Source organism: Artemia franciscana, chromosome 13 (genome assembly GCF_032884065.1).
Source record: "Artemia franciscana chromosome 13, ASM3288406v1, whole genome shotgun sequence".
Taxonomy (NCBI): Eukaryota; Metazoa; Arthropoda; class Branchiopoda; order Anostraca; family Artemiidae; genus Artemia; species Artemia franciscana.
The window spans coordinates 48,083,227-48,106,238 of NC_088875.1; the positions used below are offsets into that span (position 1 = coordinate 48,083,227).

General features: G+C 33.2%; 1 protein-coding gene across 4 annotated transcripts in view; it reads left to right on the forward strand.

Annotated features, from left to right (window-relative positions):
* Nucleotides 1–23,012, forward strand: part of LOC136035027 (uncharacterized) — an 86,511-nt gene that overhangs the window by 47,301 nt on the left and 16,198 nt on the right. For 3 of the 4 annotated variants that reach the window (XM_065716616.1, XM_065716615.1, XM_065716617.1), the window contains exons 5-6: nt 6,345–6,542; nt 22,048–22,131. In XM_065716616.1, the coding sequence (XP_065572688.1) occupies nt 6,345–6,542; nt 22,048–22,131 (282 nt within the window). The remainder of the gene's footprint in view (nt 1–6,344; nt 6,543–22,047; nt 22,132–23,012) is intronic. The other variant, XM_065716618.1, reaches the window with a different exon arrangement.

Consider the following 23,012-nt stretch of genomic DNA (forward strand, 5'->3'; position numbering starts at 1 on the left):
TTTGTCATTACGTCAACAGCATGGTATCTAATCTTTACACAAAATTAGATCAATAAATATAATCAAGATTACTGGAGGAAAATCTTTTTTATGGAAGGAAAGAAAGAAAAGGGAAATGTAAAACGGAAAGAAAGAAATAACAATGACATATTTTATTTTAGTTTCATTTCACTATCTTAAAAGGAAGCTTTTTTCAAAACTTTTCTTTTTGATACTATTTCACTTGAAACACAGAAATTATATGCTTAAACGAACATTTTAAAGCAAACATTGGTAATTTCTGAAACAATCTGTGTAGTTTATTGAAGGAACAATTTGGATTCACGAATTAGTACATAATTTAATAATCGACTTTCTATATATTTGAAAAAGATGTGTTTAAAAGTGAGGAAGTATGGTTACAAATCTACTGCAAATCAAATGCTTTTTTTTGCTTTCCAAAAAAAAATTGTCGTATAATGTCTTTTGAGTTACCGCATCTGAGCTGTTCCGCAGAGTTTTAGTGGCGTTTCTTTCCACACTATCGCGGATAAAGGCATCCCGAGTTTTTGCCTTTTTATGGCACTTGGCATTAACCAAGTGACATATACCAATTGCAAATTCTGTCGGTCTGTCTATCGGTCCCGGTTTTGCTACTTTAGGCAGTTCCAGGTAAGCTAGGACGATGAAATTGGCAGGCGTATCAGTGACCGGACCAGATAAAATTAGAAATAGTTGTTTTCCCGATTTGACCATATGGGGGGAGTGGGGGCCCGCTAATTCGGAAAAAATAGAAAAATTGAATTATTTTTAACCTATGAACGATTGATCAGATCTTAATGAAATTTCATGTTTGGAAGGATATCGTGTCTCAGAGCTGTTATTTTAATTGGAATGGATTATTGGATATTTACATTGGAGGCAAGAGAATGGTTGAGAGACCTGCAGCTTGCTGAAAACTTTTTGAAAAGACATACAATAGAGATCTCGAAAAATCTCTCAAAGAGAAAAAAGAAGCGTTTGGCTCCAAGGACCGCAGACGAATTTCTGAAGTTTTTCAGTCATAACCGATTGAAAAAAAGGCATTGAAAAGAAGGACATGATTGAGATACAGCTAGTACAGGCAATGATAGATGGGACTGATGGATGGGACGATGCCTAATGAACAAAAAAAGATAGCTGCTACTCTTAAAACCGTCCAGCAGCAGTTAGAGTCAAAGAAACAGTTGCTGATCACATCTCTGTTGCATTAGAAGGCAGTGCAAAAAAGGGAAACTAATAGGTTATGTGTTCTAGTTATCGTACCCTCTTTTATCATATTTTTGAATCTGGTTTTTTATTCAAAAGGAAAGCGTTCAGAAAAAAAAAAGAAGAAAAAAGCTCCTCCCATGGCATGATGATTCTTAGGTGGTCTGTTTGTGAATTATCACTTGGCCTCTGATCATGGAGAAATTTCTGCAAATGATCATTCCCATTTTTTTTCTTAGTCAAATGTCATTTGGTGTTGTGTCACTGCTTTTTCTTTCAAAAGCTTTCTGAAAACTGAGTTTTGAGGTTCATTTTGCCTCTAGAATGGCCCCTAGAGAAGTCCCTTCTTTGACTAAAAAGAAATCCTAAAGTCCCTATTTTTACTACTTGAACCAGCGGCAGCCCTGGGTTTAGTTTCTGTTCGTTTTGAAATTGACTTGCTACATGACGTTTTCTGCTTGTTTCAGGCAGAAATGGGCTCTTTAATTTTCTTTGTGAAACTCTTATTTTTTGGGGGGTAATTTTCAAATTGATCCCTGTTCATTTTTCGATTTACATTAGTTTTTGTTATGGGTAAATTGTAGGAATATGTGTAAAGTTTTATCAGCTTCTGTGCTGAAGAATTAAAACGTTATAGTTTTAATTATTTCAGAATAGTTCTTTCCGAATTTGCTAGAGTTGTATATCCATAATCATAAGAAAAACTATGTCTCTTTCTATTAGTTAAGATAAAAATTAAATAAAATGCGATAAAAAAAGGGAAATATATAATTTTCAAGTCAACACTGGAAAATTTGACTAAATTATAATTAGATTCTTATATATTATAAATATTATAAATTATAATTATAAATTATTAACTAAATTATTAACTAATTATAATTAACTATAATTAACTATTATAATAAATTATTAACTAATTATAAATTATAATTAGATTATAATTAGATTCAACTTAAGTTATTTCATGTTTTTATAGTGCTGCTGGGTACCGCTACTTAGTGAGTGGGACCAGCAATTTCTAATTCTTATCAAGTTCAATTGAAACCCACAAAGCAGGCAAGTGAATTGGGAGGGAGCGGATGCTTTTCTAATATTTTCGTTGAGAAATATCTTAGTTTGATATTTTCATCAAAAAAATATCTCTTTATTAACATTAAAAAAATCGATAATTCAACAACATTGCCCCCCCCCCCACGATAGGCACATTTTGCCCTCCTTTTCAAGGCTGGCATGAATGAATGTTCTCGCAATCAATATTTACTTCTAATCTTTTTCTTTTTTTCAAGTGGTAGAAACTGAACAGTCCTTTATCTTTTAAGAAAGAATTTTTATACCGACTTCTCCCTTTTATTAGAACAAAGGAACTGCCAACTCTGGTTTGATAGTTAAATTGTTTCCTTTACTGTAAGAAGCACAGGAAAAACAACTCCCTAAATTGTTCAAATCTTTAACTACAGAGAAATTCAGGAATATAATCTTTGGAAACAATTTCAAAGGATTGCCCTTTGTTTAAGAACAAAGAAGAATTAGTGATAAAGAGAGAGTGAATGGTTCTTATCAATTTTTCCACAGGCATTTACCAAGCATTGTTTTCTTTATTCTGATACCCTTATTGAGTTTTTACCAGATTTCGCTTTTCATTATGATTGCAGCTGTTGTCGCAACTATGATAAATGGTAACAGAACCGAACAAAATCGAATAGTTCGTGGCAACAGACTGAAAGCTTACTAACAGTTTGTATGAGAATCCTATATTGGATTTTCGACTGATTCGTGATAAACATTGAGCTAATAACTAGAAACAATTTGCATTAGCAAATATTTTTGAAAAAGATGACTCCCCGACGAATATTTTCGATTTAAATTTCTCCCCAACGAAAATTTTCGATTTAAAATACTTATGATCGGTCTGACCGAATTCCATAAGGTATGCTGATTTTAAATCAGTGTCAAAGTAGAAAATTTCGTTAAAAAAAAGAAAGTAAAATCTAAAAAAAATAATTTCTAGCGAAATTTTGATCTTCAGGCAACACTCTAAACCTAGAACGTTTATATTTCACTTTCTACTTTTTCTTATTTTTGACAAACAGAAATGGGGCAAAACCGGAGAAACATACCTTTTATAAGAAACCTTGAGTTGCAAGGTGCCTATGTTAGTTAAGAATCCATCATTTTTTTTTTTTTTTTTTTTTTTTTTTTATTCATTTTCAAAAGCAGTATGTTTCCCACTGTATAGAAAAGGGAAGCTGAAATCGCAAAAATTTGACTTTAACCGAAAGTTTGACACTGGAAAACCCTAAACCTGAAGTGTTCAACCTTAAGTTTCCTCTCTTTTTAGGACCAAAAGAACCGAGAAAAGGGCTGCTTTAAACAGCTTTTGTTTAAAAATTAAATTAAAAAAACAAGTTTTTTTTAACTAAAAGTAAGGAGCGACATTAAAACTTAAAACGACCAGAAATTACTTCGTATATGAAAGAGGCTGCTTCCTCATCAACGCCTCGCTCTTTACGCTAAAGTTTGACTCTTTCTCTCAATTCTTCTTTTTAAAACAGTAAAAAACTTTAGCGTAAAGAGCGGGTTCGTTGATGAGGAAGCAGCCTCTTTCATATACGAAGTAATTTCTGGTCGTTTTAAGTTTTAATGTGGCTCCTTACTTTTAGTTAAAAAAACTTGTTTTTTTTATTTAATTTCTGGACGTTTTTGAATCAATGCATGTTTTGATTTTGGCTCTCCACAGAGGAATAATTAAAACAAAATTTGCATTTTTTTTTTTGGCTAAATGGCTTTCTCATAATTTTGATCGAATGATTTTGAGAAAAAAAGAGCGGGGGAGGAAGCCTAGTTGCCCTCCAATTTTTTGGTTAATTAAAAAGGCAACTAGAATTTTTAATTTTTTACGAATATTTTTATTAGTAAAAGATTTACGTAACTTATAAATTAGCTTACGTAAAGAACTTTGGTATTCTCATATTTTTATTACATATATGAGGGGGTTCGCCCCCTTGTCAGATCCTCGCTCTTTACACTAAAGCTTAAATTTTGTCCCAATTCATTAAGAATGACCCCAGAATCACAAAAGCCGTAGAATAAATAGTTGAAATTACTAAAAATACTTTAGCGTAAAGAGCGAGGTATTAGGAGGAGGTGAGCCCCTCAAATGGGTAATAATTTCTGTTTGTTTTAAGTTTTAATGCTGCTCCTTACTTCCGGCTGAAAGAACTTTTTCATATTTATTTTTTCATTGTTTTTTTTTAAATAATGCTAGTAAATCCTGCGCTCCCTTCATGGAGATTTTCTTCCCCCATGACAAACTATCGATGGAAAGTTCCCCCAGAATATCCCCCTCTTCTCAACCCCTCCCCCAACCAAAAAAAATCCTCCTGAAAACGCCTGTACACTTCCCAATAACCATTACTATATGTAAGCACTGGTCAAAGTTTGTAACTTGTTGCCCCTCCCACGGGGACTGTGGGGGAGTAAGTCGTCCCCAAAGACATAGTTATAAGGTTTTTCGACTACGCTGAATAAAATGGCTACCTCAGAATTTTGATCCGTTGACTTGGTAAAATAATTAGCGTGGGAGGGGGCCTAGGTGCCCTCCAATTTTTTTGGCCACTTAAAAAGGGCACTAGAACTTTTCATTTCCGTTAGAATGAGCCCTCTTGCAACATTCTAGGACAACTGGGTCGATACGATCACCCCTGGGAAAAAAACAAAAAAACAAAAACAAAAAAACAAATTAACACGCATCCGTGATCTGCCTTCTGGCAAAAAATACAAAATTCCACATTTTTGTAGATAGGAGCTTGAAAATTCTACAGTAGGGTTCTCTGATACGCTGAATCTGATGGTGTGATTGTCGTCAAGATTCTATGACTTCTAGGGGGCGTTTACCCCTATTTTCTAAAATAACGCAAATTTTCTCAGGCTCGTAACTTTTGATGGGTAAGACTAAACTTGATGAAACTTATATATTTAAAATCAGCATTAAAATGCGATTCTTTTGATGTAGGTATTGGTATCAAAATTCCATTTTTTAGAGTTTTGGTTACTATTGAGCCGGGTCGCTCCTTACTACAGTTCGTTACCACGAACTGTTTGAAAAAATTTTTTTTGTGCAGAAGAGTCCAGTCCATGATATTCCACCTCGCTTTGTAATGTATATATGGTAGTTTAGGTTACATCATTTTTTCTTTATTTTGTTCATTGTCAAGTGAAATATTTTTTTGGTAATTTTTTTTCGGTTTGTTGAAAATACCTACGCAGTGTGACTTTTTTAAAAAGAATTTTTGTTTCACCCACGGTTTATGTTTGTGGAACTTGCATTATAAGGTACCAATGGTGGGTTAAGCTACATGATTTTTTTTTTTTATTCTTATTATTATTTCATTTGTTGTCGAAAATGGAATATTTTTCATTGCATAAAAAAAAGTTGAAATCGAAAAAAATATTTTGCAAAATTTTGACACCAGCTATACCTTAAATTTGAAGTCTTCAGATTTAACCTTATTATTTTTTCCCTTTTTGGGCCAGAATAAATTAGAAAAAAACCGGGAACCATGATGATTTTAAGAAGACTTTTTTCTACAACCCATAGTACAAGATTCTCTACCTTGTTTTGCGGGGCACCCACGGTAGTTTCAGCTACACAACTTTTTTCTTTATTTTTCATTAAGTAGGAAAATAGTCAAAATTGGAAAAACTTTTTTTTGGTGGAATTCTGTCAATAGGCAAACCTTAAACCTTGGGTGCTCGAAGTAAACTTTCTTCTCCTTTTTTCCTTTTTGGACCCAAAGAAACGGACAAAACCTGCTGAGCATGACTTTTATAAAAAATATTTATTTTTGAAAAATAAAAATTAAATTAATCGATATTAAGTCTAAATTAAAAAAAAAAGCTGGCTAAATTTAAAGTTATGTGCAAATTTTAGTATTTAAGAAAATATTATTGTTTTTTAAGGGTGAATTTTGTTTCTGATTTATTGCAGCTTATATTCCAGTGCGCACTGTCGGTTAGTCTAATATGCCAATATTTGTCGTAAGTTTATAGTGCTGATTCCTTTTCCTGATTATACTTCTTCCAGATTTTGACTATTCAAAAAAACAATTTTTCAGGACGAATCTTTTTCCGGATTGTTTGCACAAATGAAAAAAATGATGGACATTTCCTTATTTGAACATATTAACCGAGTTTTCTTTGATAACATTGAAGCGCACTTGAAGGACGTGGAAATTAAAGACACTATTCAAGAGCCAAGCAAGGAGGAGCCATTTCAAATTTCTAGAGTTTGGATTCACACTATGCCACAAATTGTAACTTTTTCCTTTTTTATTTTTTTTATTTTTTATTTCCTAGGCGAGCAATGCTAAAATTCCTACTATATCAGAAATTTCTAGCTTCCAGAACAGTCGGGACATGCGATTCGTCTCAATGCAAAATTGATCGAATCGTTTTTCTGATCATTTTGTCATTTCTGGGTCAGATCACTTAAACTTCTTCTGAATTCAAGAAAGTCGAAAAATCTTGACTGTTAGTAACACTAGTTCTAGGCCTATTTATAGTTTCTATATACACGTGGAATAGCTATGCTTGTCAAATGGGCAGTGTTAGATTTCAGTATTGTATTTCTATGCGTAATTCTTTACAAATTAAAATCGACTCTCAGAGGTCCAGTGCTTGATCCAAGTGGTATATATCCATACGTAAATTTTTACTGTTAAAACCTCAAGTTTAATTATCATTTTCAGTTTATCTATTACACTGCAATGAGGTTTAGGCCAATTGACAACGAGACATTTCTTATACAGAGATTCCTAGTATCATTGCAAACCAATCAGAATATTTTTGCCAATCAGAAAATTCTATAAAAAGTCTGATTTGCTAATTACTGCTGGCTCAATCTCGGTTTTAGTAGATGTCATAAAGATGCATCTTTACAGCTAGACTCAAATAATACAAACACTTGGAATCACATGTATCTTGACTATAGACGTAATAACTCGTAATAGACTACAAACAGCATGAGTTTTCGCGACTTCCTTACGCTTTTTCCTTTTTCTTCTTCCTTACGCTTCCTTACGCTTTTTCTTCTATTCTAGCAGCAGTGTTCTGCTGAGGTGTTTGAAGCAGGTCAAACCGGTTATATCGGTCTGCTTCTCTACCTTCTGGCTGATTGCTACCGCTCTTGTCAGATAGAAAAGTAAGTAAGACGGCACTAGACCCTTAAGGTCCAAACCGACGGTGCTGACCTCCGTTTCGTGGCCCTTCAGCCAGGAAGTGCAATGGGAGTTTGGGGGCCAACTATCCTGTGCTTTCCACACCCTTTTAGAGTACTCATTTAGAGTTGGGTCGACTCAGGTTGAGCTTACAAAGTCACGCCACTGACCCCCGTTCCAGATCAAATAACTGGCTATGCCCGGGATCGAACCCTTGCCCCATTGACAAAGAATTCTCGAACCACCACTCCAACCAATTAGCCAGGACGGCTCTTTGAGATATAATATGAAAAAAACTTCGTTTTCTTAAAGAGTTAAAGAGGCTGCGTCCCAAAGTCGAACCTTAAAACGTACAGGAATTAGAAGAGGCAGTTGGGGGGCTGCCGCCCCCCAAACCCCCAGCTTTTAAAGACTCTTTTGTACAGGTTTTTTTTTTTGTGGGGGGACTTCATTGTTACTAATTACTAGTTTCGGCGCAATGGTTCTCCTGTCCTCTTGTGTTTAACATTTTTCGAAGTTATTCCATTATTCATTCATTTCAATTTTTTGTTAATTAAAAGAGGGCCTTTCCGAAGCCAAGAGCGGGGGGTTAGCAAAAAAACAAAAAACCTGTACAAAAGAGTCTTTAAAAGCTGGGGGTTTGGGGGGCGGCAGCCCCCCAACTGCCTCTTCTAATTCCTGTACGTTTTAAGGTTCGACTTTGGGACGCAGCCTTTTTAACTCTTTAAGAAAACGAAGTTTTTTTCATATTATTTCTGTACGTTTTTCTACAATCCATGGTGGATGTAATTTAATAATTCCTGTACTATTCGTACAGGAATTAGGAGAGGAACTTGGGTGGCTGCCGCCCCCCCCCGCTTTTAAATCATTGTATAAAATAGAAAAAAAAATAGATAGAATGACCGAAATGTTTCTTTTGCTCATAAGAAGCTAATATTCTGTTATCTCTCAAATGATAAGCTGTCCAGGTGTTATCAAAATTTTTTTGATGTTGTGAAATAAAACCGCCCGTAAGGGACTTGAACCCTTGACCCGAGGATTAAAAGTCCCACGGTCTACCGACCGAGCTAATCACTTGCATGTGTGTAAATATAACTTCTCAATAAATTTTAAAAATTTCAAATTAACATGGGCTCTTATGGAGAGAAATCGTTAATTAAGTAGCTAATGCGTGGTTTCTGGAAAACAGGGAAGGAGTTATCGGATCGAGCTGAAATTTCGCGGATAAGCTTCTGGGCCGTAGGGGACCTTAACTTGTGAATTTCAGCCCGATCGGACAACGTTAAAAGGGGGGGGGGGGGTTGGAGGGTCGAAACTTTCGGGGGGTTAAGATTTTCCTTCGAAACTTTCCAGGAAAATTACTCGGAGAATTCCGCATCGAATGAGTCTTCGTACACCCAGATCCGATGTCGGATGTGACCTGTAGGCGTCTAGAAAAAAAAGAACATGAATTTTAAGTGGCTATGCGTGGTTTCTGGAAAACAGGGAAGGAGTTATCGGATCGGGCTGAAATTTCGCGGATAAGCTCCTGGGCCCTAGGGGACCTTAACTTGTGAATTTCAGCCCGATCGGACAACGTTAAAGGGGGGCTGGGGTTGACGGGTCGAAACTTTCGGCCAGATTTTCCCCATGAAGGAAAAGTTGGAGGGGGATGAAATTTTGCAGGTTTCTTAGTTGGAGCTCGGGCTACGAAATGCATCCCTCCCCATCCCTCTGCGACCACTGGAACCGAAGATCGCTTAACATTGTCGTGTGTCGCCTCTTTATAGAGGCACGAGTGTGCCTCCTTGACCTAGTGGATGTTTACCTGCTCGCGTATTGCACTGCTTTTCTATATTATGTCATCACTGTGACTTCTAAAGATCTCGTTTAGCATTTTTTATTTTCTGATGTAGTTGCCTAAAACAATTTTCTGTGCTGCTCTCAAAATGAGGTTCAACTAGGCAATGTGTGATCAGTCGCAATTTGATTGTCCTTCCGCTCCGCCCTTTGAGAAAAGCTTAGCTAATGCTTTTTGGCAATTATCTCAGATGTGTGAAAATGTTAGATACGACTTTTACATGTGTCATCTATTCAGGTAATCTTATGGTCTTCACCCCTTCAAAATTGAAGTTAAACTAGCATCCAGAATTCGGCAGAAAACAAATTTTAAACGATTTTAGCGTTGTTCAGCCTGGCCAATTAGAATTGCTTTAGACCTACCTCTGCCACTAGAGGCACTCAGAGCATGCACAATTACCACCAATCTGGCAGCTGTTATGGTCTTCTACCATTCTGGAAGTATTCAAGCAACGCAAGACATTGTCGTGTGCGTGCCTTAACGTTTTTCGAGGCCTCATTCTATTTTGGCATCCAACTGTTTGTCACTGGGGAAGGCTTTGAGATTTTGATTGTTCTGCATCCTAGATTACGGTAAGGGTGTATTTTGGAACTATGATAGAAAATTATGGTATCGACATGTTTAAATTTTCTAATACACACTAAAACCTTATCACTAGCATCAGCTAATACTGAGTTCTGAGAATGTGTAGACTTATGTTATTAGATAAATATCATTCCGAATCCGACAAAGATTCAACGAATTTTGAACTTTTTTTCGTCAGATGATTGCTCAATTATCAGGGTTGCCACGAGCTTCGCTCATGAAGGCGTCGAAATATCGGTCCTAAAGGTGCTTTTAGTGCCCACTCCAATTTACATCCCAGCTATTATCTACTAATGTTAAATCGTTGTATCTTTTGTCAGGCTCATTTTCTAGATAGAAAAAATGATGCTCTAAGAATCTTTTTTAATTTCAAGAAATTATGTCTTAAACCTATGCTGCGGATTGCTCAATCATAAATTTTATGCTTGAAAGTTGAACATCGTTCAACTGAATAAATTATGAATTTGGATACATAATTTGCGCTGCAGTCGTACATAAATTGATTTTCTCTACATGTGTGACTATAATGTGACCCAAGCATAACCCATATTTGGTTTTTAGTTCAAGGAAATTTAGTTATAGATACATTCATGGATTATTTCTAAGAGCAAACTTCTAGCGTCAGGTTCTTTTGGATAGACAATAAGAGATAGTTAGTTTGTTTTATATTCAGAGAATGGTCTTATCTGAGCTTAGTCAATAGTTTTTTTTACGTTCTTTCCCAGAACAATGAAACAGATATCTTATCTCTACACAATTTAGAGTGAAGTAAATGAGCATTTTAATCATTTTAATTGCGGTTTATGTCAGGGAGGTATGGTCTCTAAACATAGAAGATAAAAATGAATGAAATTAAAATTATAATAATAATAATAATAATAATAATAATAATAATTGTTTATTTATAACCCACTGCACAAAACAATGTAAGGATAGTAGAGTAAAAAAATGAAAATGAAATAAAAGTGATAAATGAAATAATAAATGATAATAACATGAAATAAATAAATGAATAAAATAACAAATAAATGAAAAAAAAAGTGAAACTGAAATACAATTAAAATGAAACTGAGCACAATAGGCTATCGGGAAGATTTTCAACCATGTGCAACGTTGGTGGAAAATGAAGCTACCGGAATACCGTCATCTCATAAGTCAAACTTGTATTAAGATTCTAGGCTTCTTTTGATTTTGGTTTTTGGCTTATTTCCAAGCACCAATTACTCTGTATTCCAAAATAAAGTTGTGTACCCACAGGTTGTACTGAACAAGATTTTTTTTTTCTTCTTTGTTCGTTTATTTTTATTAAAGTTAGTTACTTTGGGTAACTAATTTACTTACCATACTCAATGCTTGGCTAAAACATTAAATTTGAACTACCTCTTCAATTGTAAAAGCAAATCATTGAATTTCAAACATTAAATAAAAAAACCATAAAAAAAATCATTAGGTAAAATCATTAAAAAAAATTGGTGTTCATGTTGCTCTAAATCGCTTTTTCTTAATATTTATGCTGATTAAAATCGATCTATTGGTTTACAAAGAGGTACGTCATAAAAATGGGCGTCTCGTGCCCTCGCCAATAGTTCTGTCTTCGATCGTTGTATAATCATTATAAGCTGCTGATGAGATTCTCTTGAGAAGAGCAGTTTCAGTTTTGTTTTTAATTCTTAAATGCAAGTTTGTAGCAAGTAATTTCCTTTATTTATGGCCTTTAAACATAAATTTTGCCCCCCCCACTCTAAAATAATGCTACTATTTGTCTTTTAATATCCCTTATTTTGCGGGTTATCTTTTTTCACCCCTCCCCCTCCTAAAATAGTTGTCAGTGCACGCATTATTATAAATGCTGTTGCTCTTAGGTTTCATTTCTTTGTTGTTTTTTTTTTTTGTACGATAATCGAAAACTTAATTTGGCAATTTTTTATAAGGCAGACCAATGCAGATATTTTCTTTTGCAAGCAACTCTATGTATATTATAGCCCCCCCCCCCCCCCAGTCCCTTGAAAATCAGCGTAGTTGTACAAGATCTCTAAAATCATCGAAACAGCAATTTTTTTAAAGCTTTTTAAAACTCGTTTTTATATCATAATCTTAAAACAATCTAAAAAAGGAAACAGTCAATGTCGGAAAGTTAGGGCCTTTGCTACTAGTTGTTCATTTCTATGTAAAAAATATTTTTCCTGGCACAGACAAGCTTATTGGAACAAACAATGGTTCTTACTTTTTTACAGTAATCGCAAGTTTTACATAAGCTTCTTTTATAGTCTTCGTAAGCTACTGACCAAACCCACTTTAAAAGAACTGTTTCAGTTTCATATTAATTCATGAATGGGGGGGGGGAACATGTTTTGCTAGTCATTTTTCATTTCTTGCGATTTTATATAATTCGTGCCCCATCCTGAAATTGTAACTCCTTCTTGAAATAACTATCAGTATTTTATTCACATCGTTCTCTTCTCCAACTTTGTTTTCAGTATGTTTTGGTTTTTCTTTAATCGAAAATTTTAGTCAGGCAACACTCGAGTTTTTTGAGTTGATGTGTAGTATTCAATTCAGCAGGCAATTTTTCATTTAGGTAGACAAATTTGTTTATTTTTTCGGAATTAAATCCAATGTATATATTTAGATTCCCAGAAAATAGCTTGAGCTCCTGCAAGATCTCTGAAGTCATATAAATCACCGTTTTTTTCTTCAATGTTTCCTAAAACTCCTTTTTTTGTAGAATAATCTCAAGACACTAAAAAAACTAATCAGTTTCAGGAAGTTGAGCCTACTTCTACTTGCTGTACTTCTCGTTGTAACAAATATTTGTTCTGGGATGACAAACTTATTGGAGCAAATAAAACTGTTCTTTGGAGGCTCTTCTACAGATTTGTGTGTGTAATCTTTTGTTTTTCAAGTAATCAAAAGTTCTAGATAAGCTGTTCTAGGAAGAATTCTTTCATTCTCAAGCGGAAGTCTGAGTTGGCAGTTCTTTTGTTAAGGTTAATCAAGAACTGAATAATAGATTATATACCAACTGAATATAAGGGCTGTACTGAGCATAAGAAATGAATAATAATAGAACAAAAGAGTTGATAAACAAAAGCTATATTAGTCTTTATTTTTGATTAGTATTAAAATATTGAATAATTTTACCTGTCTTTATTTTGAGTAATGTTGAATAATGTTGAGTAATATTTGATTTGATTTGTAAGTTGTATTTAGTATACAAATAAACCCAATTGTACCGCTCAGTTATCCACAATTGACCGCTATTGTGCTAGTTATTTTGATTTCAAATGTGAGAGAGACAAAGATCCACCATTATATATATATATATATATATATATATATATATATATATATATATATATATATATATATATATATATATATATATATATATATATATATATATATATATATATATATGTATGTATATATATATCCGTCCCTAAAACTACACTAAAGCTGTCCCTGTCTTTATATCTGAGTAGTATTAAACTATTGAGCAATAATGAATGATATTGAGTAACGTTTGATAAGTTTGAGTAATACTCAGTGCGGAATTAAGTTAAAAAAAAATAACTCACTGTTGAAACTGTTGAATCGATAAAAAAAAATTACAATTTACTCTTGAAGGCTGAGTGTGGCTGCTGGTAAAATGAAATTTTGCTTCTTTTTGGCTATTTAAATAAAAAAGAAGTGTAGAAAAGAAATAAGTGAAAACATTTTGTACATAAGGAAATGCAAACCGGAGAGAATGTAAATTGAAAAAAATATATAAAAAATTAAAAATGATTGATCGAGGTGTCTTTTTGTCCAGCTATGACGGAAAACTTCTGTAGCTTTTGCAAGTTTTTTTTTTTTAATCTCACCCAAATGCTTGGAATTCGAAAAATATCCTTTTTTGAAGACAACCGTATTAAGTTGTTTTTTTCTCTAATAAATAAATGAAGATCAAAAGTTAGAAAAAGATTGTTTTTATTTTTCCATTTCTTCTGTCTCCTACACTATACTGCATATTGCTGTGCGAAAAAAACACAAGGGCAATCACACACTTTTTTTTCCAAAAAAAAAAGTTAAAATGAACAACTTTAATTTTATCTCTAGTAGATTTTCACCGAATGTTGTATGTGTTTAGGCATTTTTGCTTCGTAAAAGATTCACCATGACAGCCACAATTTTCGAGTACCTCTAGCTCAGGGAGTTCCAAAAGTTTTTGACCTGCTGTATGCCATATGGGAGAGGGCATACAGTCAATTTCTGCTGCTAAAGTCAATTTTGGATTAAGTAAGCCAAAAGTACCTAAGAATTCAAGTATGAGAAAGTCATTCGATACCTTGAGCTAGAGGTTTACTGTCCCCCGTCTTGAAAACCGGTGAAACCCGCAAATTAGCATGGGTAGCACAACTATTGTACTAGGTCCTTATTTTCCTTTTTTTCCAGTATGATCGTATTTGAACAGCTGTTCGAAACGATTTGACCCCCCCCCTCCCGATCTGACTCGTACAAAAATAACAAAAATTACATGTAAACAAATTTTTTGCTTATAGCTCAATCGAACCGAAGTAATTTAAACTGCTGTTTGCCAAAACTAATTTGCATTATTCAGCTACTCTCTGTAATTTTCAGATTTTTTTCAAAAATATTGGACACAAACTAGACCGACGAATACCTGTAAAAGCCCTATTCTGGTGACATTGTTGATCAACAGTCTGTTCTGGCGAGACATGTTGATCAACATTATTTGTTGATCAACATCACGACCCACACTTTAAATCGTCGTTTGTCAATTTTTTTTATCAAATTTAAGTGAAAAATTTCAAGGATGAATATCATGGGGGGAAAAACTGTTTCTGCTCTTACAATTTATAAGGGAAAAACAGTGAATTTGACATAAAGATTGTTATATATATTGTTAACTTTATCTTTTGCATAAAATAACACATGAGAAGGTACTTTTTTTTCAATTATCCAATCTTATACCCTCCGAAGCGCACTGAAAAAATTTTGTATTTAATTGAAACTTTCAGATTTGATCAGAGAGTGAAGAAGTGCATAGACAGTGAAAATTACAGGGGTAAACATGAGTTTAACTAAAAATAGCAAAAAAATATTCAATTGATTTTAAAAATATTACTTTTTGTTTCGAAAAAAAATTAAATATTGTATTCTCACGAAAATTATTGTTGATAAACAAATCTGTTCTTGCAATTGTTCGTCAACAATCTGCTCGCCAGAAAAGGCATAGTGTTATTTTGTTTCTCCTGTCAAATTATGCGAATTGAAGTTAGGATTTTCAAGAGTAATTTTTTATCTTCTGATATTTTAGTTCTGTTTGGCTAAATTCGTGTTTTCGGTCCAATATTTGGCACAATATGCTCGAAAATGGTAATTTTCGTACCTTTAGTGACTACCATCCATATTTTTTTATGTACTATGCATCGAAATATTCTCTCATTATTGAAGTTTACGGATTCCACTCATAGCTGATGGCAGAAAATCATGTCACCAGTAACTGCACGACGCAGATCTTTCGTCAGCGTACGAAAGAGCTATTAAGCTATATGGTATAATTTTGACTGTTATTAATAGTTGGTGTAATCTAAATCGTTATTAATATCTAGAGAAAATGCTTATCACGCGCTCATCTACATAAAAAATTTTTAATTTTTTTTTTACTTTCTGAATATTTTAGCCCTTTTGGCCTAAAATTGAGGCCACGATTTGAAACGGCCGTAACTGATGCTTTTTTACCGTAGACGATTGCCAATCGTACTTTTGCGTATTGTAAACCAGTTTTAACAGCACCGTTCCGTCAAATACAATGTTTTTGGCAGATTTTCTGTTCTGAATCCTGGAAGGAAATTGTTCTTGCCAAAAACTTTACCTTATCTTGTCTCCTGTAAAATCACGAAAATGCTGGGGAAAACCATTTGTTTTTGGGTCATTCCATGTCAAGTCAACCAGGTCATGACACCCACCTCTTTAGATTTTGATGAAAATTGGCACATTTGTTGCATTTGCTATCCTATTGATAAATACCAAATTTTATTTCTCTATCTCTTATAGTTTTTTTTCTACAAATTTTTTAATTCTCTTAATTTAACGCGATTTTAGGCCTCGGATTTTGCGTCTTGCAATGTAACTTGTAGTTTAAAAAATTTCTGTCTTGACAACTATTTGAGATATCACCATGAAACTTTGCATAATATTTAATTAATGTATTTAAAATAAAGAAAAAATACATTCACTAACCTATCTCAACTGCAAAAAATAAAAAAATATTATAATCAGAAATTTCTTTTTTATTTGTAAACCGTTGTCGGGATTTACTAAAATTGCAATATCTCAGGTCTCAGACCTGGTAGAGTGTTCATATTTTTTTTTTTACGTACTCCTAGATACATAGGCTAACAGATAAACAAAGAGATGTATGGCTTTTTCACATGTTTAGTTAATATTCCAAAAAGTAGAATATTATTAAGAAATTATAAATTTGCGGTTTACTTACAGTTGATAAATGTGAAATAAAATAAAAACTAAAGTCTAAGAATCAATATCTTTTACAGCAATTATTAGTTCTGCTTGTTATATTTTTTCTACTTCATCCAACACTCTTCTGTTTTTTTGATACACTCTTTTTTGAAGTTGTCTTTTTTTTTTGAACATTCTGCCAGTGCTTCTTGATTGCGGTGCATCAACTGCACTCATAATGTGCTCCAAAGGTATTATGCACAAGTCTTCTCTTTGAGGCCAGTAAAGGCTGGCAGCAAGTCCTGGAGGGTGAAGAAAAAGAATTTCAGCATCTTCTTCTTCATGAAACACACTTTTAACGAGTCCAAAGTACCACTTTCCATCGTAGTTTGCAGCCACATAATCGTTTAAAGATGGTTGAATGCAGACCCAATCTGTAGCAGAATTTAAAGAAAACATTAGAGGATTAGGACTATCAGTAGTCCTCCTTATTTCAAATTCATTTGTATTTAATGGTTTGAAATAATGGAAACTTCTAGTACTGGGAATAGTCTTGGTGGTTAAAAATCGTGACGCTAACTCCAATCTGAAAGCTTCAGCATTTTTTTTTTTTGTCAATAAAGTGAAAGTTTATTCTTTCAATGTTGACTTTACAGAAGTCATAAACTGTAGTTGCTGTCTTGATTTGATTTTCATCTGAAAGTTGAAGGCTGGCTTTTCGCAAAATTCTCTTAACAGTTCCTCCCAAGCTATCACATATTGATTTCCCATGGCTTGTTGCAAAGAATGAATGTTCGGCTTTCAATTCAAAGTCTTCATGATGGTTGGTTAGGTTTTTGAAACTATTTCTATTTTTTTATTGACCAGCACAGCCGTCAGTGAAATAATGAACTTGGTTTATTTTGGGATGATTTTCTTTCAGCCATTTCGAAATTTCTTTCTGTACAGAATTCACAAAACAAGTGTCATGTTGTAAATCATCACTTATGAAACAATGGTTGGAAATTAAAACTTTATCATCCTCATCAAACAGTTCGTGGTAACGAACTGTAGTAAGGAGCGACCCGGCTCAATAGTAACCAAAACTCTAAAAAATTGAATTTTGATATCAATAGCTACATCAAAAGAATCGCATTTTAATGCTGATTTTAAATATATAAGTTTCGTCAAGCTTAGTTACCCATCAAAAGTTACGAGCCTGAGAAAATTTGCCTTATTTAGGAAAATAGGGGGAAACACCCCCTAAAAGTCGTAGGATCTTAACAAAATGACACCATCAGATTCAGCGTATCAGAGAACCCTACTGTAGAAGTTTCAAGTTCCTATCTACAAAAATGTGGAATTTTGTATTTTTTGCCAGAAGACAAATCACGGGTGCGTGTTTATTTGTTTGTTTTTTTTTTTTTTTTTTTTTTTCCAGGGGTCATCGTATCGACCAAGTGGTCCTATAATGTCGCAAGAGGGCTCATTCTAACGGAAATGAAAAGTTCTAGTGCCTTTTTTAAGTGACCAAAAAAATTGGAGGGCATCTAGACCCCCTCCCACGCTCATGTTTTCCCAAAGTCAACGGATCAAAATTTTGAGATAGCCATTTTGTTCAGCATAGTCAAAAATTATAATAACTATGTCTTTGGGGATGACTTACTCCCCCACAATCCCTGGAGGAGGGGCTGCAAGTTACAAACTTTGACCAGTGTTTACATATAGTAATGGTTATTGGGAAGTGTACAGACGTTTTCAGGGGGATTTTATTTTGTTTGGGGGTGGGGCTGAGGAGAGGGGGCTATGTTGGAGGATCTGTCATGGGGGAAGAAAAATTCAATGAAAAGGGCGCAGGATTCTCTAGCATTACTATAAGAAAATAATGAAAAATAAACATGAAAACGTTTTTTTCAAATGAAAGGAAGAAGTAGCATTGAAACTTAAAACGAACAGAGATTATTACGCATATGAGGGGTTCTAAAAATACTTTAGCATAAAGAGCGAGGTATTTAGGAGGAAATAAATACCTTGCTCGTTATGCTAAAGTATTTTTAGTAATTTTAACTATTTATTCTATGGCCTTTCTGATTCAGGGGTCATTCTTAACGAATTGGGACAAAACTTACGATTTAGTGTAAAGAACGAGGTATTAACGAGGGTACAAACCCCCTCGTATACATAATAAAAATATAAGGTTATGAAAGTTTGTTACGTAAGTTAATTCCTAAGTTACGTATATTTTTTACTAATAAAAACGTTCGTTAAAAATTAAAAGTTCTAGTTGCCTTTTTAAGTAACCGAAAAATTGGAGGGCAACTAGGTCTCCTTTTCCACCCCTTATTTCTCAAAATCGTCTGATCAAAACTAAGAGAAAGCCATTTAGCCAAAAAAGTAATTAATATACAAATTTCATTTTAATAATTTATGTGCGGAGAGCCAAAACCAAACATGCATTAATTCAAAAACGTTCAGAAATTAAATAAAAAAAAAACTATTTTTTTTTAGCTGAAAGTAAGGAGCGACATTAAAACTTAAAACGAACAGAAATTACTCCGTATATGAAATGGGTTGTCCCCTCCGCAATCCCTCGCTCTTTACGCTAAAGTTTGACTCTTTGCCACAATTCTACTTTTGAAACAATTAAAAGCTTTAGCGTAAAGAGCGAGGGATTGCGGAGGGGACAACCCATTTCATATACGGAGTAATTTCTGTTCGTTTTAAGTTTTAATGTCGCTCCTTACTTTCATTTAAAAAAACTAGTTTTTTTTATGTAATTCAAGTAGAGTCCAACTGGGTGAATTGTGCATCCACCTCTGTTCCAGTGATAACTTTGGATTTCATTTTGAATGGTGTAAGAATAATTTTCACTGAAGTCTATTACTGCAATTGCTGTATTCAAAGGAGGATTTTCTTTCAGTTTTTTGAAAGTTTTAGACTGTGATTTTGTAATATATGAATGTGAGATTAGGTTTTCTACAGATTTGCGCAGTAAAGAAATAAAGCCTTCAACGCTGATTCATTGCTTAACTATTCTGTCCTGGCAGTATTAACCCATTGGCTTATAATTATTTCTTCTTCTAAATCATAATCTTCGCTCAATTTTGCACTTACTGTTTTCAACATTACAAACCATAGTCTTGATCAAATCTTTGTAACTTTCTTCAATTTTTACAGCATCTAGTAACAATTTCACATTCTGGTGTATGCTGCATACACATACTGTATGGGTACCTGCTGACCCAGCAAGGACACACCACTTCGGTCTTATACTGCAAAATTTCGAGAATCCTATTTTCAAGTCGAGGCATTCCCATTTAAAACAAGAGTAAAGCTCTCTCAAATTACTGAGGATAAATCTTTTTTTGCATATAAATATTTTTTTTTATGCTCACTTTATCTTTTGCTCCGGGTAAAACTCTTGAATTCTCATCACTTTGGTAAAAGTCTGTCACAAGTTTAACTGTGTTTTCGGAGAGTGTGTTACCTTTTTTAGGGTCAGGGATAGCTAGGATACCTTTCTCTCGTTTAAGTTTTCTTGCTTGTTTTACCATATATTCGGTCACCTGAAATTCTGTAGCAACTTTTTTCTGGTTCCAAGATTCTGGCACCAAAGTCAGAATCTGGACTTTTTAAGATCTCCCAACAAACATAAGTTTTTCTTTTAAAAGGCCCACGAGCCTATCAAAATCTTCTGCTTTTTTGATAAAATTTCTTTTGTCTTCTTTTTCGTCTTCTGACGTTTCAATTTCATAATTTGGAGCTTTGGAGATTTTTTTTTTCTTTACTTCTTTTGTTACTTTTTCAAACTTTTCTTTTGTAATACGATCCCTTACTATGTGACGACAAATTTGAAGTTTAATTGGAGTTAAACCCAAATCATCTAAGGCTGCATTCGTTTGTGAAAGGGAGACATTTCTAGATTCAAATGAATCTAATTCAATCGTTCGTCGTCGGATTCATTTTCAGTGATTTTAGTTTTTTCTTCACAGAAGTTTCTACATGAAGGGCATATCATTTGTCCAGGTTTAATAAAAATATTTTTTTTACACAATTGTTTTGAAAAACTTAAAGATACACTTGTGACTTTTTTATTGTATTTTTGTGTTTTTTAATGGATCTATGCATACTGTGTGATATTTTTCAAACACATTGAGAAAGTAGTAGCTGTGATGGGAACAAACCTTTTTAAATTCAATTAAGTCGATTCCAGATCTAAGTTGAATTAATTCTTTTTCTTCCTGGGTTAATTCTGATACAGATTGTAATTTTTTGGAAGGTGTATAAGTTGTCTGAAAACAGTCTGATTGTTTAAATAGTCCAATGCTACAAGCTTGAGGATTTGTCATTTTGATTTCCCCTTATCCCATTTTAAAGTCCAAGAAGAAAAATAGGTACAACCTGTAACTAGCTCAGAATCACTGACTCACAATCACTGACTCAGAGAAAATTGACTTTTAATTGATATTTTAATTAATAAAAATAATTAATAAAAATTAATAAAAATTGACTTTTAATTTCAAAAATTAAAAGGTGCATCTTTACTTCAACACTAAATAGTTTTATTAAAAAACATTTAATGGAAATCACATAGTTATATACTGTAGCTGTTATGTTTTACTTTTCACTTAATAAAATTAAAAATCACAATCACTGCACAAGAATCACCGAGTCCGTTGATTTTTGAATTGAAAAGGGAATAGTTGTGACAATCAATGTCTCTTTTATAAATCTTTGTCATGTCTTAGTTCTGACCCCTTGCTCTATCAATAATTAATTGATTTTAGAAATAATTATAAAATATAAGTGGATATATAAAATTTTAAACACTTCATAGTTGATGCAAACATGATCAGTAGTAAATAATTTACAATTTATCTTCATAAAGGTTTTGTAAATACTTTTAAATTGGAAGTGACTTGAGTACCTTGTTTAATTGAGTATTTTTATTCTGATAACAACTTAATACAATAAAAGTTAAAATTAAACTTTAATTTACTTTCAAATCAAATGTTTCAAATTGCGTATTCTTTTAGTTGGTCTCTAATTTTATTACTCATAAATAATGTTGAATATCAGTCAAACATGTGAAAGAGCCATACATCTTTTTTGTTTATCTGTTAGCCTATGTATCTAGGAGTATGTAAAAAAAATTATGAACACTCTACCAGGTCTGAGACCTGAGATACTGCAATTTTAGTAAATCCCGACAACGGTTTAAAAAAAAAATCTTATTGTAATATTTTATTATTTTTTGGAGTTGAGATAGGTTAGTGAATGTGTTTTTTCTTTATTTTAAATATACTAATTAAATATTATGCAAAGTTTCATGTTGGCATCTCAAATAGTTTTCAAGATATTAATTTTTTAAGCTACAAGTTACATTGCAAGACGCGAAATCTGAGGCCTAAAATCGCGTTAAATTAAGAAAATTAAAAAATTTGTTGAAAAAAAACTATAAGAGATAAAGAAATAAAATTTGGTATTTATCAATAGGATAGCAAATGCAATAATTGTGCCAAGTTTCATCAAAATCTAAAGAGGTGGGTGTCAAATTAATTATTTACTGGGTGATTTGACATGGAATGACCCTTTTAGCACCATGCTCTTTAGGGTCTATTTAACTTTATTAGTCTTTTTCACTTATATATTTTATTCTGTGTTTTTTAGAATACGTTTGATGGTTTTCAACTTCATTATCTTTTCCTTTAAGTAAAACGTTTCTTCTTCTAGGAATTAAAAGAAGTGCCGTTAGAAATCGATGGAGATTTTCAGGTAGAAAATGTCAAATTCAGTTTCGATGAGAAAGGAGACAGTGTAAGCTTCTTTTTCCCCTATTTTTAGTGTTATTAGAACATTTAGGATCGTATTTGAACTGCTGTTTAAAACGATTGGAATCGATTCGATCCGATGCTGTTCACATGATTCTGTTCAACGATTCGATGCTGTTCAGAACGATTGAAAATTTAGGATTAAATAAGATAAATGAAAGCTTTATCGTGGAAATGGCTCTCGGAAGGAAACATTGCCAAACATGCACTCCTCGTAAGGAAAATGCAATAAAAAAACATAAATTGCATGAAACGTACAAATCTTTATTTTAAAAAAAGTTCGTCATAAAAATTAAGAAAAAAACTACCAAATATATAAAAAATTCCTGAAATTAGTTGGTCAGTAAAATAAAAAGTAGGATTATTTCTGGTGTCTAATTAATCGGCCTAATTGTCGTTGAAAATTAACCGGCTGTATCAGCACATGACATGTTTTTAAAACGTTAAAAAGCTAGTCAGAAAATTTAAAATCAGTACTAGGAAAATTGCAAAATATGAAAACTTAGGTCAGTAAAAAACACACCCTTTTTGGTATGGTGAAGCCCTACTCTCGAATAATCCCTCCAACTTTCATGAGTGTACCAGGGCACCACATAATAGCTAGACCGCTTAGATATTGCTGCCAATGGTGATAGTGAAGAGCAAATTATTCTGCTAAGAATTGACTCACAAAATCACTATGGAAGGACTAAAAAAAAAGTTTTTGAGAAGCAAGGATGCATATGGTCAAATTGCATCTGTTATCCTTAGTAATTTTGATGATGATTTTAATTATGATTTAATTATGATGATTATTTTAATTTAGATGATTTTGAGGTACTTAGCGTTCAGTTTTGAGAAAAAAAGAATGCATATGGCATCCTTTTT